Source organism: Dermacentor andersoni, chromosome 9, assembly GCF_023375885.2.
Source record: "Dermacentor andersoni chromosome 9, qqDerAnde1_hic_scaffold, whole genome shotgun sequence".
Lineage (NCBI taxonomy): Eukaryota > Metazoa > Arthropoda > Arachnida > Ixodida > Ixodidae > Dermacentor > Dermacentor andersoni.
In genome coordinates, this window is record NC_092822.1 from 8,817,122 (window position 1) to 8,835,375 (window position 18,254).

An 18,254-nucleotide genomic window follows, 5' to 3' on the forward strand; every position below is an offset into this window, starting at 1 on the left:
CAAATATAAGTAAAAAAATTCAATAATTAGCTTCTTAATTAATTACTGGCACATGTTGGAATTTACGAATTGTAGCTGGTGAGTTTGCGAGACGTGGCCACTTGAAATGAAGCTCCAGGATGACACCCGTTTCGAATTATTATTTCTGAAAGCGTGGGACGAATTATGCATGGGCGTTCCAGTTACTTTTGTGCTTCAATGCTTAAAGCGAGCGTTTCGTTAAAGAAAGTGGAACAACAATCCATATCTACGACGCCGTTTGATGGCACATATCTCCAAACTGGTGTCATTCTGGATATTTATTCCAAGTGGACACGCCTTGAAAACTACAAGTCGTAAATTGCAATAGATGCCGTAACGTAATTACATAAGAATTAATTAGTGAATTTTATTAGTTGAACATATGTGTTTTGATTTCTCGTGAAAATAATCGCATCCTCTCTGAATAATAGGACTGAAACTGTGTTATCCGCGACAGGCAATCTCTAACAATTCCGGGAAACTTAAAAATGATCGCCTCGTATATATGCAGCACGATTAACCAGCGCTAAACGCAGCCTCGGTGGCTACATAGCCGCGCACGAAACAGCGATTACGGAAAGCGGACACAATCGGAACTGCGGCCGACTGACCCTGTCGGTAGTGGTCCGATAATCCACTCGAACTCGATGAATTGGCTGTTCTTGTAGAGGCGGATAACCTGCGACAGCCATTGATCGAAGATCTGATGCACCTCCGTCACGTGTGGCCCCTGCACCAACAAGCATCACGCCCGCGAGCACAGGAGGGAGTGAGATTTTGCAGAAACCTGCAGCAGAGATCACAGTTCGGTCAGCGCCACGGCAATCCCCAAACGTTCGACGCTTGGAGGATTGGAGCCCCGGTCCTACGCGGGAGAGCAAGGCGTCGCACGGTATACAGGCCCACCGTACGTGTCTGCCGCGCGCTTTTTCTACCAGCGTCTCGATCATTGATGTAGCTTGCTACGCGCAGCACGCTTAGCCACAACACAGTATACACTTGGCGTTCTGTGTCAGTTATGAACTTGCCTGCACTGACGTAACCGTATGTGTGCGTATATATATAGAAAGAAGAAAATACTGAGGCGCACAATTCTAAAGTCGCAAGAAACGTGAGTAGATGTGCCCCCGTGCCCATTCTAATCTCCAACAGGATAAAAATACGTAGTTGTAACTGAAAACTCTCGAGGAAAATTCCTCAGTGCGCCATAGCTGGTTGGACATACTTAACACTGTTGCGCAGAGCGACGAAGGACTCGCTCAAGTACCTTCGTCGCTCTGCGCAACAGTGTTAAGTATGAAAACCTCTAAACGGGCTATTTCGCATACACAAAATTTTGAGGCCACTTAAGCTTCGCCTTTAAGAGAGGAACGCGATAGCATTCAAAGACAGCTCTGACTGCTTTTCATGCTTACCGGCAACTGGAGCTTATGCAACCGCAACGTTTACCGGGAAACGCTGGCGGCGAACGCTTTATATATATATATATATATATATATATATATATATATATATATATATATATATATATATATATATATATATATATATATATATGTATATGCACGAAGGCAAGCTTTCTGGTAGAAACGCGACCTCTTGCGTGGGTCGATCTTATTGTTTCGCGCTTTTAATATTTCAGTCTGAGAAGAGATAACATAAAGGATATGCGCTGTCGCTGTTTCTTTATTTCATTACATTTGTCTGCGGGCGGCTGTTCTCAAATTTCCAAGGAGTAACTTTGTAAAGAATAAAAGACCAGGTATGAGCAACTTTGGTGGTAGAACAGTGGTTGGGTGTGCGTGGTTCGGAATTTGACTCGACATTCTTTTTGCCGCAGCGACGCCGGACGCCGACGCCGGATTTTCTACGACACGGGGCCCCCGGCGCTATCGCGTGTAAACGTATACGCCTGTACATTTCTGATATTGTTCTCACCTTGAAGATTCGCACTGAAATTTCTCGTTTCCCACCGCAAGGTTTTACACGAAAGCTGGGCACGCGTGTTCTGAACGGAGCCGGCACATAGAATCCGAAGGACGTTGAAGCACCCGCGTCAGTGGCTCAGCGCGGCAGTGGCGTTGCGCCGCTGTGCTCGAGGTAGCGGGTTCGATTCACGTCCGCGGCGGCCGCATTCCGATGGGAGGCAAGTGCGAAAACAACTCGCGTACCGTGCTTCGGGTACCCCATGGAGATGGTCGAAATTAAACCCGAGCTCTCCACTACTCCACTCATAACCCGTTGTGCAGTTTCGGGACGTTGAAACACACAATTTAACTTAAAGATGTCGCGGAAACACACATCAAGATGATTCGTAGTTCGAGAAAGCTACACTCAGTTTACAAAGCAAAACAAAAAATGTTAGTGGCGACGACATTCGCTGCACGATACATTATAGAAAGTGAAGGTGAAACAGAGTGGGCTTACGACAGCTATAGAAGGCGTATAGAGTGCACGAAATGACAATTTCTGCCAGGGCTTAAGGCGTCCCTTCAGTCTCCCCTCATATCGGGCCACGACCGGAGTATATGCCGTGCGCACGCTCCCTATCACACAAACCGGCCGTGAGTCAAAGAATAGGAGCGTGGAGAACCTCAGGCACTCAATAAATTGTGTGGTTTCACACCTACCTACCTACAAAAGTGGACAAAATGCATGTATATCTGCTATAACACAGCACTCGTAATACACAACTAAACCAATGAAAAGTAACTGCTAGCCAAAGAAACCAAGGTGAACCTTCACTCATTCACGAGCAGGTGTTAGCTTCACGCTCAGGTGGCTCGCGAAGCAGCGTGCTGTGCCCGGAATCTTAGTCGCACAAGGGTGCTGGCCGTCATGTGCAGTGCCTCGGGAAAACGCGTGCAGCGGTACACGACGATACCTTTCCTGCTTTTGCTCACGCCGCATGAGCAGTTTAATCGCTAATAAACCATTAATAGAAAGATCAGAGAGTCGCCCCGCACAAGACACTACCGGTAATAAAATTACCTCCAACGCTTGTCGAATGGATGCCGCAGTGCTGCACTTGACCTGCTGAGGAATGGCCGAGCGCCACCTTAAAAAAAAAATTCAAGACCATTCCGCTTTGCGAAGGTGGATGACCAGCGGAGCTGTAAACATCGCGGTAAGGAAACTTGTGGCAAAAACTTTATTGCCGGTTACGGGCAATGGCTTTGTGGTCGCTACTATACGTGCACACTGATCGGCATACTCGCAGCTGCAGACACATTCTTCGATAATGTCACATCGATGCACGTACGCCGCTGGGTGGTGGGTTGGGCGGGATCGGTGTGGAATCGCGAGGGACATGTTTGCAACACGGAACGCGCAAGCCGCTCCCTTTTCGGTCCCGACAGGTCCACATTGAAATCACTGGCAACGACCACAGGGTTAGTATCGTCGCAACTAACCCACGCAAAGCGAGTAGCCATGAACCTTACGGGGTTATGAGCCATTGATGAAGACAGTTTTCGACATGCTGTTCTGTATGTTGTATGCGTGATTAGAAAGAATGCAAACACTGTTCGCTTCACTTTGTTGAGTGCTTGTAGTCTCTGCCTTACGGGGGCTGTGAGCCATTGAATTCTTTGCTTGCCTACGGGGGTATAAGCCACTGATGATGATAGTTTTTGTGTGCGGACACAAAATTTCTACGGTACCCTAGCCATATTCAGCTCGGTTGTAAAATTGTAGGGGAGGGAGGGCAGGAGCCCCTCCTCTACCGTGACCTTAAGCCTTAATTACTACTTTATAAGGCTTTATATAGGGTGTTTTTTGAGCTGCACCAAATTTTTAAAAAATTGTCTGTGACAAACAGCACAATTTTAACGCTTGATCTAAATCACTTGTACGAGAAATCAAAATGCTTCACTGAATAATTAACACACTTGCGCTAACCATTCTATTAATTAACTGCTTTACGGCACATATTTTAACCTACAAATTCTAGCTAGTCAGTTTGCAATGCGTATCGACTTAAAATGAATTCTGAGGATGGCACTGGTTTCGAGATATACGCCGAAAAATTTGCGGTAGAAATGCACTGTTGTTCCACTTACTATTTTTAAGAAACCGCTGTTTTATGCATTGAAGCTAAATGTAACTGCAACTCCATGCAGTTCGTCGGACACTTGGAAAATTAATATCTCGAAACGGTCGCAGTCCTGGGAATTCGTTCCAAGTGGTTATGCCTTGCGAACTCACCGGCTACAATTCGCAGATTCAAATATTTGCCGTAAAGTTATTACTTAGACCGGTAATTTGCGTAATTGTGTTAATGATTCAATTGTGCATTTCGATTTCTCGTAGAAGCAGTGGCCATTTCATCGAGTAATCTAGATCAAGGGTTAGAATTGCGCGAACTGCCACGGGCAATTTTTTAAAAAATTGGTGCAGCTAAAATGAAGCACCCTGTATATGACACACTGGGATATATTTCGGCCCGTCATGGCGACTCGACACTATACGCTTATACTTTGTTTTTACGCAAGGCAGGTTTTGATGCCGACTTGCTTTCACAATGACGGTCGGCTCTCCTCTGGCAATCGCGTCTCACACGGACGTAAACATTCACCATCGATCGTTCTCGCGCTTGCAACACTTTCAAGCGTTCAAGTGTCTTTTCATCACGGGGACGCTCTACAGACTAACTTATACATTGCTGAGCGTTCTTTTTCTTTACCCCCGCTTTTTTGTAAAGTGCCAGAGGGATTAGCGATATACCGTTGCTACTTGTTGACAGGTCGCATGCACGACACGGTTGGGCCACCCTCACTCGCGGGTGAGCCAATCAATTAACACTCGCGCGTTAATTCGCTCTCATCAAGCGAGGAAAGAAGCAATCGCTCGAGTCACCGCAGGACGGCTGCTTGCCTGCACCACTCGGTAGGTGACCTTGTTCCCCAGGTCCGCGGGCCGGTTGGTGTCCGGGTCGAAGGTGTACGCGCCGCCCGCCGTGGCCACCGTCTGCCTCCGCGTGCCGTCCACCGCGTAGGCGTAGAACGACTGGCGCAGCGACACGCCGCTCTCCTGGCCCAGCAGCGTGACGCGTCGCACCAGCCCGCTCGTCGTGTCCAGCTCGATGCGGTAGCGCTGCGCCAGTCAGGACGCCGACTCGCTCCTTCGCTCGCTTTAGTTCACTCGCACACTTGCTTGTTCATTCGCTCGCTGACTAAGTCACACGTTGCACGTATACAACGCACTATTTTTTGTAACACTTTAATTGCCGCTTTGTCGTATAAGACGCAGCTACACTATGTAGTCTCCCTCGATCGAATACATACGCTTCAAAACGAAGCACCGCGTTATATATAGCTGGCGCCAAACACGACGCACGTGCGTGGGAAATATTTCAACGGCTAAACCTAATCGCAGTGCATAACCTTTACTCATTCAATATAAGCGAGCCAAACAAAAACCACGACACTCATCGATATCGCTGAAAACGCTCACACAGAATACGCACATTTACGAGGTGCTTTTTTTTTTCTCTTCAGCTGAACTGCATTGAAACAAAATTGCCTGCGGAACACAGCACAATGCTATTCCTCGAGCTGCATTATTCGAAGAGGCGAACGACATTACTTACCCGATGAATCAAAACGCATATAATTGACAAATTAACGATTTCCCCCCTAATTATGCTCCGACCAAGTACTCTCCGGCACATATTGCGATTTAAGAATACTAGTCGATGAGTTTCCGAGGCATATCCACTTTGAAAGAATTCTGGTGATGAGACAAATTTTGAGATATGCGCCGTGAAACTTGCGGTAAAAGTGCACTTTTCTTCCACTGGATTTTTTCCTACAAAACTTTTTTTATGCATTGCAGGACACAAATAACCAGAACGCTGACGCACTTCACTCAGCCGCACACTTTGGGAATGAATATCTCAAAACTGGTGTCACCCTTGGAATTCGTTTCAAGCGAACAGACTTACGAACTCGCCGGCTACAATTCGTAAATTGGAATATGTAACCTAATGTAATTAGCTAAAAAAAGACTTCATATTTTACGTGCACCCGTACAGAATGGAATCACTTCTCTGCTTCCATCGCTGCTATTACCGACAGTGCCAGCTTTAATAAAGTGTGCCACATCATGTCGTCCTACTCTTCTCTCTAGTGCGCCCAGTGGGCCTTAAAGCTAGTATTGAGAATAAATAAATTAGTGAATTTTTTTTAATTAGTTTATTAGGAATTTCGATTTGTCGTGCAAATAATATCCGCCTCTTCGAGTAATTTACCTCAAGGAGTACAATTACGCTGTCATAAAAAGAAGAAAGAAAAAGAAACACGTCATATATTTGTGCCGTTTTCAGTTTTCTCGTATGACATTTAGTGACCAAATGATGACTCACTCTTCCTTGAACGCAACATTGAAATTGACAAAGTAGGCAACGTAAAGCTAAAAACTTTTTTTGCCATGGTGAATTGCTAGCATGATAGTGTTGTGTTACGTACATGATCAATGTAACACAATTCCGTTTAGTTTATGGGAGTATTGAAGTATATGGTCGTGCACTTAGCTGCATAATTGTTATTTCTCTCTCTCTTTCTGTCTTCTTCTTTGTCTCTAGTGTGCAATTATATTTATGTTGTTCTCAGATCGTGCTGACTGCAATTTATGGTTTTAAGAACAATTGCTATATTCATAACTGTCACGTAAAGAGGGCTCGAACTTCAAGCGAAGTGGTTTCGTTCTTGTTTCGAGCCTCCTTTCAATTACTTCTTGAATGGAAAATTTTTAAGTATCATATCACTTGTGCGTTCATTCGCTCACTAAATGGGTGCGCCAATCATAACGCACGGCCGCGAAGAGCTTACCTCGTTCTCGATGAACCGCTGCTCGGGCTCCAGCAGCAGAAATTCTAGCGATGCCGAAGCGAAATGCATCTCCTCTTTCTCTGAAAGTGCACGCGGCAACTTCGTCACGGTGCATCGAATTAACGTGCTCACGTGACTCTGCGGCACATTTATCTCACACGTGCTCAAGTGGCACGATACAGGGCGAAACATTTGCCGGCACGTCTTTGCAAGGCTGTGTGAGCAAGCACCACGCTCCCTCTCATGGCGTAAAGCTACGCTTCTGTTTTTCTTTTTTTTTTTTTATTCTTTAATAGATAGCTTGCTCGTCCTAGATGCCACGTCGTTTAAGAGTTGAAAGGAATGCGAAAAATGCGACGCCCTTCAGAGTTGCTGGGAATGGAGAACAGTTAGCCAGGCTGTGGTGGCACATAGTGGACAAAGTGATAACGTATTAGCAGCTACATAAAAAAAAAAAAAAAGCACGAAAAGTATCTTGCGACCGCTATACAACGCTCACAAGTGCGCCCCAGGCATAATCGCAGACAGAAAATGGCAAACGAATTTTGCATTTGCTACTGCAAACGCTTTTACAAGTGCCACGTTTACTTTCGTGGTTGTCTTTCTGATTATTAGTCGTTTACAAGAGTTATCTGTTCTGGATCCCCGTTTTATTAAAGCGAAACTTTCTTTGCGCACCCTCCCGCGGACTCTTCTGACGGTGGCCGATGGTGCGATCGAATCGCGGTCCCCCCAGCAGCAAAGCGGGAGCCCGATGCCCTCACCATTATTGGGACCACGCACATATCTCGCCGACATCCATTCGAGATGACCACCGCGTGTCTCACATTGCGTACACGGGTGCGCGGAAGCACGTGCGCGCGCGCATTAGTTGCGCTTACGCCACACAGACGCAGGAACGAAGTGGGCATGCTTATGCAGCATTTGAGTAACCGCTTCACGAGAACTCCGCTTGACGAAAGGTTCGCTTCACAAGAGCTTCGCTCAACATGGGTTCCGAGATGTGCGTTGGATCTGCATAATTATTTTTCTTTTCGTTTTGTTCACTAAATGGGTGTCTCTTCGCGCGCTTGATAGGACGCCGTGCTTCAATTCGCTCGTGCTCTGCCAGCCGGTTCACACTATCTTTTCTTTCGTCTGCTCGACGAGATATGACGTTGGCTGTGTTTAAACCAGTCGGTAGTCGGCGCATGCGTCGTTCATTTCTTTTCTGTGGCCCCCGCAGCTAGTGCTGCTTTTTCAGAATGTCGCTCAGCGGCTCACTTATGCAACTAGTCCAGCTTCGCAGTGACGAGTTTGCTGCTTTGCCCCTGATGTATTTCGCATTCACTCCCTGGTTGTCGCATTTCACGGTCATTCTAGCGGAATAAGACACAGACTGTTTCGATGAGAGTGCACGACAGGAAACACCAATGGTCGTGCGTCGTCTTCGCTCGTGCGTGTCGTTTCCGGTTTGAACAATGCTCCCCGAAGCTAAGCTGCGGAGGTACGGTGCGGTGCCACATGGCCATCGCGGTTCCAGTTTCGCTGCCTGTACCAAGACCACAACAGCAAGAAACCTTGACACATATTTGTTTCTTTTCTACCAAGCAAAGTAAAACGGTTTATTTTGCACCAACCAAAATAAAGCAAAGATGAAAAGACAGAACAATTATAGTCTGCACGGCTGCTGCGCCATAAAAATCCCAAATCATCATCAACAATATTTTTACGTGATTTCGTTTTGGATATGACTTCAGCCTGATAAAATGACCGTTGAATGACCCATTTCAGACGTGTGGTTTAACAAAGCGACGCGCCCCAACAAGGGCGACGAACGACCAGTGGCTTCACAAGCTCGCTCACTTCTGCCACTTACATATGCGCCTGCCTGTGCACCTAACGAGTCACGACACACTGCTTCGTTCTGCGAGCGACAGCGGTCGGACGAGGGACAATATCTTAGGTAGGAGCCAACGTTTCGACAAGGGGACCTGTATTCGCCAGGAAGTGTCGAAAACGAGTCATTGGCTCGAGCCTGAGACATTGTCCCGAGCTCGTTCGACCACTGTTGAAACCTCCGTCTTCCAGTTAACCTTTGTCTCGTACGCATTGACTCGCTCTGCATATCTCGAACTGTTGATTCGTTGATCGTTGATGGTGATTCGGCAAGGTTCTGGTAGTTGGGGCAATCGCGCTCCTCCATCGTAGCAACACCGCGTGCAGATCGAGAATGGCTTCAGGCTCGTCAAGCCTCAAGTGCGACGTGGACACGAATTCACTTAAGTTTCGCCACGAATGCGCACCTATAACTAAAGACGCAACTGCGAACGTAAATTCAAGTTCGAGCCGGAATCGAAATTGCGCCGTCTCACTCTTTTGCGCAGCGATGCGGTACGCCGCGTATCCCAGCGGCGGCAGCTGCACGGGAAAGGCGAGCTCGGTCCTGGCGGCGCTGCTGCGCTCGGGGATGTTCAGCAGGGTCATGATGAGGGGCACCGCCTGGACAGAGCCGTGTCACAGCTGCCGGTGCGTCGCTTGTTCTGTGCTCCATAAAGCGCCACTACTTCGCCCGAGTATGTGCCAGCCGGCAGAAATTATACGGCGCTCTGTCGACTCGCAACGTAGCACAATTAATGCAGACAATTGTAAACACTGCACACACAGACAGGAGCGTACACTAGCAATTGCCTCCTGATAGGGACGCCACGGGCAACCACTTTAAGAGGGCGAAAAAAAGGCAAAAGAAAGGATATAGGAAAAGGGCATTGTTGGAGCGCTTCCTGCGTCGTATAACTATACGCTAAAGAAAACTCGCGTTTGAGTTTTTGTTGCCAGTCAGTAAAACTCTGCTAAATTAACAAAAGAGGAGCGCGTGACGTACCGCAATAACCTTTGAGGGCGCTTTCTCTTTTCAGTGATGTCGCGTCCCGCACGATGCCTTCGCGGAACGGAGTGCATATCTTCAACGCACTGGATAATTTCGAGACACGAGAACGACGGGGACGGGCTATTCCACTGGTCGCTTCCACTAAACGCGCACCGACAGCGACGTCAGTTCCGAAGCCGGTTGTTTGAGAAGATTGCCTCCGAGTGACGACGAATAGTGTTGTTTCTCCGAAATAAAATAAGTCGCGGTTCAATAGGCTCTGGGACATTGCTTAACACAACAAGCTAACACTCCAAACCGATAGAATATGCCGTCACGATCATTTAAACTCGTAAAATACCAACTACAGAAGCGAACCCTAAGTACGCTGTCGTTAAATATCGTTTTCCGTTATTTTTCTGCGCAGTTGCATTCAATTCCACGCTGTGTGGTGAATGCCCCCTCCCTTGGTATGTGCCACGAGAGTTAAGAATTGAACATCAACGTTAAGTGGAGCTGCCTGTACACATACTGATTCTTGGCCAATAACAAAACTTGATCCAGTTGCGGGTGTACGAGTCGCGGGATCCTCAGTCAACAGCTACACCAACGCAGCGCGTCTGCGCCCGTCTGTGAACACGCACGGTCGCGCTGGTGCGTCCGCGAACGCGACGGAAGTTGCTCGCCGGCGCGCGTCATGTCAGGCGGCGCCGCTCCTCCGCAAGTGTAGGGGGCGTTGCTGCCGGAGAATTCCTGCAACGTGACTGCACGTGGCCCGCCTGTAGTGCTGGCCATGCGGCATCATCCTGAAGACGGACGTGAGCCGCACGCTTCCTTACAGTGTGGTTGGGTGATTCGCGTAGGTCAAGTTGGGTGGCTGGATGCTATGAGCGTTCCCTTTGAAACGGGGTGGTGGGTTGCGCCGCGAAGCTCTTGCTATCATTATGCCTAATGTCCTAACAATATTTCTTTTTGAAAAAGAAAACACACACACACGCACACACACGGACGGAGAGAGATATAGACATACAGAATTCCTAGCATCAAACTTTCTGAACCAGTGCAGGGAGCTCGGTTTTTGTACGCTTCCGGACCATTGTTTGTGATCTCCCTACTTTTCTGTCCGCAGACCTCTAATCATTTCCGTAAGCTGTATTGCGGACATATTTACTTTCCCTCTGCTATCCCTGAACCCAAGTGCTTCAAGGACCGAGAGGAGCCTAAACCGGCAGCTGGGTAGGTATATTTACATTCTAATAAAATACGTTAAATAGTTTTTCTAGCTTTACCGCAGCAAGCACATTCTTCTTCTTCCTTGGTGTACCTCGCTTTATAACTACGTTCTATGGTATCCTGATCTTGCTTCGAAAAGTTAGGAGGTTCCCTATCATAAATTGTTTATTTCCTGATCTCATTTTTTTCCTCTTAGGTAATTACTCATTGCAGGTTTCTTTCCCATTGCCGCCACCCGTGAGATTGTCTCAGCCTCTCTGACTGCGTCTGACGTTCTTTGCTAGACCGTTTTTTCGTAGGCGCCGCCATATTGTGAACGCAGTGGCGCCGCCTATGAGCAGCGCCATACTGGCTTGGGTGAAAGCGGTCTTTTGCATGGCAGGTATACGCTCGGCGGTAGGTTCTGGCGTTTGTTTTCGCGGTCGTGCGGTCTGTTTAGTATGACGCGCGTATTCTACGTGGTAAATGGTTCTGTGAGACGAGCTGAAGTGGTTTAAGGCGTAATGGCCGGAATTTCTGCTGGCGTTGAGGTGGACGGAACACGCAGCGCGACGTGTGCGCGCATATTTGAGCCTACAATCAGCCTCGGAGATCAATTGTGTATTTATGAATGCTCCAATCATTAATGTGACCTTATTGCAGTATTATCGTCTATTTCTAAGCTGATGTTTAGGAGCCATGAAACATACGCGACGATCGTAACAGCGTGCGTACCGTTCTGCTACGATAGGAGCTGTGATGTTATACTTTGACAAGCGTTCAAACTGTTCGCTGCAGGTTACATTGCGTGACTACTTGGTTCGATGGATGAGGTTTCCGCCCCTGAATAAAATAGTTTTGGCAAGTAATAGCAGCATACCTTACAGTCTGAATTAAGCTTTTCCAGCAAATGGACTGTTTACGAACTGCGCGAGCGTCCTAAGCAGTGGTAGGTGCTGGATTACATATATCTTTGTTCTATATACCGCATGGTCCAAGCATACGGCATCAGCGGTTATATATTTATAAACGTTGTGCGGCGTGACTATGCGAGGTCCTATTGCGGCTTTAGCCCGTTTTCTCTTACTTTTTCGAGAAAGATGATGATAACCGAATTTTTTTTTTCGGTTGTGTTCGTTCCGTTCTCTACGACGCACTCACACGTATTACGGAAATTTTGTCCTCAAAAATAGGCATCGCATTCTTTTTATGCGATCGCTCTCATATATTATGGCTGTATGCAGGCCAAAAAGGCAATGCCGAAGCGCACAGCTTACATATGTATCGTACTGGTTCACCAACCGCAGTGATCGCTGTGTTGAGCAGCGCCATCGGCCTCATGCAGGAAGGCTAGCGTAGACATATGGTAATTTGAAGCCTACTAGACTTGAAATGCGCGAATATTTGATAGTGCCTGCCGCTTAGATGTTTCGTGGTTGCCTTAGGTTGGCCGTGCACGAGCATGCGCTCTTATGCTTTATGTTTTACTCCCTACGACAAGCGATTCGATAGTGAGCAGATTTACCATTTCATGCTTCTAATACAGACACCGGTTTTCTCTGTTGAAATAAAACCGATATAAGCAAAATAGTTCACAACACATACACACACCGCGACTGATAATGTGCGTACACCGCGGCTGATAAAAGGCGTCACATTTTTGCGTCCCAAGAGATATTTCCGCCTACTGTAGTTACCGATGCACCGAAAGGCTTCCCTGACGACCTTATATGAACGGACATGGCGCAAATTTCGCAAAGTACGATCTAAAATATTCCGAAATCGTTCCGCAGCACGCGACAGCAATACTTTCAAGCAGCGCCGCGCCGGATCGCCCAAGCCAGAGAGGAGGAAAGGCTCTCCGCGCGCCCTATCCTCCTCGCCTGATGAAACGGTCTATACCGGTCGCATAATTGCTGGTAAGCTGGTAAGTTTCCTCCCCCGTGAATAAATGTTTATCCTGCACAAATACCTCACACTGTCGCAACCCAATTGCATTCTTTCACATTCATCGGACGTCCATCAAAATCAATTTTACTCTGAGCCTCCCTCACTTCAAAGCTTGTCCAGCCCATATCATCCTGCACAGCTTCATTTTGTAGTCTTCCAGTGAAGGCCCAACGCGAGGCATCCAGCTGACCTTTGGTTGCCATCGAGTCCCAATTATGCCACTGACTTCAAGCTAACAAGCGCACTTCCAAATGTAAGTACTGGATCCATCACACCTTTCCACATACTTTGGAGGACCTCGTTCATATGTGCATATATATTGTATCCCCAGTTTCATTACAGCCGCATTTCTCTTCCCTTTTGCTATTGTTTTTTACTGCGTTTCCAACACACACACACACACACACACACACACACACACACACACACACGTGTTATATATATATATATATATATATATATATATATATATATATATATATATATATATATATATATATATATATATATATATATATATATATATATATATATATATTGCTTTCGTTTATCCACACACCAAGGTATTTGTATTATTTTACGCGTGGGATTTCCTGGTCCTGTACTGACATTGGCTGTTCATTGTTGTCATTGAATACCATAAAACTTGATTTTTTAGCGCTAAATTTCAATCCCAAATTCTCACATTCATGTCCAAAGATACTCGCCAGACGTTGCAAATAACTTTGTTAGCGAGCAACACATTTCGGCCGCATAGAACAAACCTAGAAGCTGCTGCTCTACTATTGTGCCCGCCTGTCTGTATGAAGGATTAAATCCGATATTACATTCCTCTAGCGCCCTTTCCATCCTCAGCATATAGATCATAAAGAGCAGCGAGGATAAATGGCACCCCTGTCTCAGTCCCTTAGTAATATCAACTTTCAGCTCGCTCCTCATCCCTTCCCATTCAACGCAAACGGTGTTATCTAGGTAAATCTCCCTCAAACGTTGCATAGCATCGTCGCTTGAGCCTCCCCCTCCTTCCAGAATGTCCCAAAAAATGTTGCGGTCCACGTTGCCATACGCTCCGACAATGCCTAGAGAATTCGGCGCCTTGCCTGCGTGTCCACCTCGTCCCCTTGCGGGCCTTGGACGGTGAAGGTGAGGCCGGCGGCCACGGGCAGCCTGGCGTACGTGCTCAGGGCCGTGGACGACGGGTTGTACAGCAGCAGCGTGAACTCGCCGTCCGTCTCGGCCAGGTCGAGCTTCTCCGAGTGGCCGCACTCGCTCACGTTCAGCGCGTGGCAGAAGCGCCACGGCAGGTCGCCCGCCGCCCCGCTCGGGTCCATCAGCTGGTTCATGGCGCGGCTCATCGCCGTCTGCGCCGCGCGCAAGAGCCGTTGGGGGGGACTGCGTTTTCCATGCCTTACGTTGCGACATAGAGACAGCTTGACAGGTCAAGAATCTAGGCATTAGTCGACGAATATGCAAGGTCATAACGCCCGATGATTCACTATGTAGACTTCACAGAAAGATGTATATACGATTTCTAAATAAATTTCAGCGAGTAGCAGATTCTGCTCCGCATCGCCCCGGCGCCCTATAGTGAAAGAAATACAGCGCGTGGAAACGTTACAATAGATAGCAGGGGACAAGATGTATTGTTTGCTGAAAAGTCCTGCCCTTGTAAAATTGGTTTATGCACTCTACGTAATACCTATAAGACATCCAATAGACCACTTTATTTCCTACGTTCTTGTGCTTTTTGTTTGTAAAATCTGTTTTACCAACACGTTTTTCTGTGACGCCTGTGAACTATTCTATGGACATACTTGGATTTTATGACCTCGCAATCTAGTTCAACAAAAGTTTATAGACGTGTTTGTGGAAACAACCACTTGGAAGTATATGGAGCACGAATAGGCAAAAAAGGAAAAAAAATGCAGCACGCTTAAGATTCGCCTTTAAGAGTGGAACGCGACAGCATTCAAAGGTCCGCGACTGCTTCTCACGTTTCCCCGCAACTGCAGCTTACCGGGAAACGCCGACGGCGAACGCCATGCACGAAGGCGAGCTTTGTGGGGCGCGCCGCTCCTACTGAGACAAACCTCAAACGGCAGCTGCAAAAGGAGTTTGTGTTCTAGTTTCCGCGCAAGAGAATTGTGTTTTCTCACATATCTCAAGTCTCACAAGTTCAATTAGCCCAGTATATACGCCATGATTTTTTCTCTAACCGCGGCCAACGACGGCGACAACGGATTGTCTGCGACACGGGGCCTTTAACGCGACAGCGTTAAAGGAGAGAGAACTGAGCTCCCCTCCGTATATTTTCCTGCTCTAGATTTCTCCACCACTCTCACTATACTTCCTTTCCTGATACAGCTTGCGGTCCGGGGAGGTTGGCAGCAGGAAAAGTAAAGTTTGTCATTCTCATACTTCGGTGGGTCCACCTATATATGTCACTCTACTCATCAGCGCCTTTCGCGCCCTGGATATACCCGCGTTCGGTCGCAAGGGCCAAATCGCCGACTTGTGCCGACGAAATAAATAAATAAATAAATAAATAAATAAATAAATAAATAAATAAATAAATCAATCAATCCGTTTCCTCGCTGTAGGCTGCTGCCACACTCACCTCGCACTTGGCGATGCCGGCGGACAGCAGCCTGCTGTAGTCGCTCGCCACGGCCGCCTTGGAGGTTCCCCTGCGCAGAAGAGGCAGCGCGCGCAGAAGTGAATGCGACGACAGGTCACCTCCTCGAAATATCGGAAATATCTCGATTAATTTTAAGCTCACGTGATGGCATCATGGTGCTGCAAAATGGCCACGGCGTCCTCTAAAAAGGAGGGAGAGCGCCGAATTTGAACGAATAGAATTCATGGGAGCATCTTTCGGGAAGCCCGAAAAAATTCGAGGATGTCGCGATTGGAGCGTAGCGCGAGGGATACGTACTGAGCCTCATCGTCAGGGATACGTCCTTCATTCCACCTAGCACAGCCAGTTGCTTGCACGCCTGAAAAGAATGGATAACTTTTCTGCATGCCGCTCGTCAGGAAACAAAGGAGCATGGCGGGTGCAGGGAGGTCGTGTCGGATTCGAGCGGCACTATTGCCGGGGCTGCCCTAAGCTCACGGAAGTGCGCAGCTCGTAGCGCACTGTCCGATACGGCTGCGTTGCGCGTACCTGGAGGAAGCCGTTGGCGTAGCGGGCGTACTCCTTGAGGTTCGGCCGACTCGAGTAGTAGCCGACCCACGTGCGGCCCGCGATGTCGGCGTAGGGAAGCAGGTCCCCACGGTGCACGGGCCACGACCGGTTGGACGCGTGCAGCGCCCCCAGGTAACACAGCGGCGTCGAGTACGCGGCGCGCACGCGGTGGCCCTTCCTGCGGGCCTGCGACGCCGGTCGGGGGGAGCACAAAGACACGCTCGCGTGCGAACGAGAGCACTTGGTCGCAGCTGACAGTAAGAGGAACGAGCCGACTTCGGCGGAAGATAAGGCAAAGCGCAGAGCGCGCAATACGCGCTCGACGCGACCCGACCGATCGATCCTGCGTGACGTGAAACTACAACATTCGAGTGACTTCAGGTGAGGTTAAGTAGTCGAATCGATACAATTTGATCGACTGCTGACCGATTTGATTTGACTATTTCACGTCACCTGCGGTCTTCCACCGTGCACCCGAAGCTCAGTGCAGCCCCCCCTCCCCCCCCCCCCCCCTTTTGTTTAATGCGGTCAGTCCGTCCGGGAATCGAAACCCGCGGCCCAGAGCTTAGCAGCAAAATGCTGAGAGGACGTAGCGGGTCTAGAGCCCTGAGCTAACAAGCTCCGGTATGTCGTAAAAAAAAAAAATTCTTATTTATACCTTGGAGCGGGTGCATAGGGGAGAACATTTTGATAACAGAAAAGAAATTATTCCGGAGCCGACCGGCGCAATTTGTTAAATAGTGAAATGTTACAGGCGAGATCCGTGCAAGTTTCCGCGTTCGCGGTTTCGCATCTGCGATCGCACCCCATCACCTGCTGCACGAATGCACCAGCAGTGGACGCTACAGTCATTGGTGTTCACTATGAGACGCAAGGACTACACGCCGCGTCGTAACTACAGGAAATCGGATCCATTTAGAACACGCAAATAACCGATGTTTTAACGGTGCATCGGGGTGTCAGTCGACCTGATAATCGGAAGGACTACGGTTAGATGCGATACGTCTTAGTTTATATTTTCACTTATAATGGCGCTTACATTTAGCACGATAGCATTCAAGGTTGCAAAAACGCACTATGATAAGTCCAATACACGGTAAAACGTCCGTAGGACGGAGTTCACAGAAGCTGTCTTCTCCTCATAGGCACTATTATTGTGGAGAAGCCTACTTTAAAAGCTCGGGCTCAACTCCGACGCGGCCTATTCAAATACATGTAAAACGCAAAAACGTTTTTCTGAGATAACCCCTGGACCGATTTTAATGAAATTTGTCGCATTTGAGAGGAAAAGTTAAATTCTAATGACTGTTGGAAGCGGAATTTTGATTTAGGGCTTGAATTTTGTTAAAAGATTTTCAAATATTCGACCGTTTGAAAAACATAGAAGCACGAAGTTAACAAATTCACAGCTCTGCATCAAGAACAGATATCGCGGTTCTGTAAACGGCATCCATTAGATCCTTCAAAGTGGACAAATTAGATACGTCATTTTACATCTTACGTGAATTTGTTACGTTAGTCACAAGGGTTCTGCAAAAGCTGTATTTTCATATTACAAAATTTTTTTTTATATTCATGTGTAACATATAGGTTTTGCCCGATTTAGCTGTACTATTAGATACAATTCACAGAATTGTATTCTCATTTTTCGTTGTTGAGTTACAGAGTTGTAAACTTGATAGTTTCGTTTTCTGAAAATGTTCGATTTCTGCCAATGTTTATTAAGAAATTGACGACCTTCAAAAATTCGGAACCAACAGTCACCAGATCTTAAGTTTTTCTTTTAAATGCGACAAACCTCGTCAAATTTGGTGCAGTGGTTGCCGAGAAAAACGAATTCTCCTTTTACACGTATTTAGATAGGAGCACCCGAGCTAAAGCTTCCTCTTAAGTAACGCCTTCTAACAGGCATAGGGGCAGCGGACCCAGAACCAGGCTACCGGACAAATGCGAGCTCCAACGCCTCGGAGACTCCTGGACCTTGGACGTGCTGCCGGCTTACCCACGCCCGGGTGTGCGAACTCTCCCTATTGAACGTGAGCAACAAAAACAACTGGTCAGGTGCTGTCTTCAAACAGCACTTGAGGAGCTTATGCCAATTGTTGTCTGTTCGCGAAAGTTAAACGCAAATATTCCAGTGATCTAGTATACAAAAAGCTTTTCCTAGTCGCGCAACAAATGCGTACTGCTTACTCGAATACGATTA

At 47.5% G+C, this 18,254-nt stretch overlaps 1 protein-coding gene across 1 annotated transcript in view; it reads right to left on the reverse strand.

Moving 5' to 3' along the window:
• The window catches only part of LOC126527458 (lysosomal alpha-mannosidase-like), a 68,836-nt gene that overhangs the window by 24,819 nt on the left and 25,763 nt on the right, over positions 1-18,254 (reverse strand). The window contains exons 9-18 of the mRNA XM_072284351.1: positions 16,028-16,234; positions 15,797-15,857; positions 15,641-15,680; positions 15,479-15,548; positions 13,962-14,222; positions 9,206-9,332; positions 8,342-8,382; positions 6,852-7,121; positions 4,897-5,115; positions 633-751 (exon numbers count right to left, since the gene is read on the reverse strand). Coding sequence (XP_072140452.1) covers positions 633-751; positions 4,897-5,115; positions 6,852-7,121; positions 8,342-8,382; positions 9,206-9,332; positions 13,962-14,222; positions 15,479-15,548; positions 15,641-15,680; positions 15,797-15,857; positions 16,028-16,234 — 1,415 coding nt within the window. The remainder of the gene's footprint in view (positions 1-632; positions 752-4,896; positions 5,116-6,851; positions 7,122-8,341; positions 8,383-9,205; positions 9,333-13,961; positions 14,223-15,478; positions 15,549-15,640; positions 15,681-15,796; positions 15,858-16,027; positions 16,235-18,254) is intronic.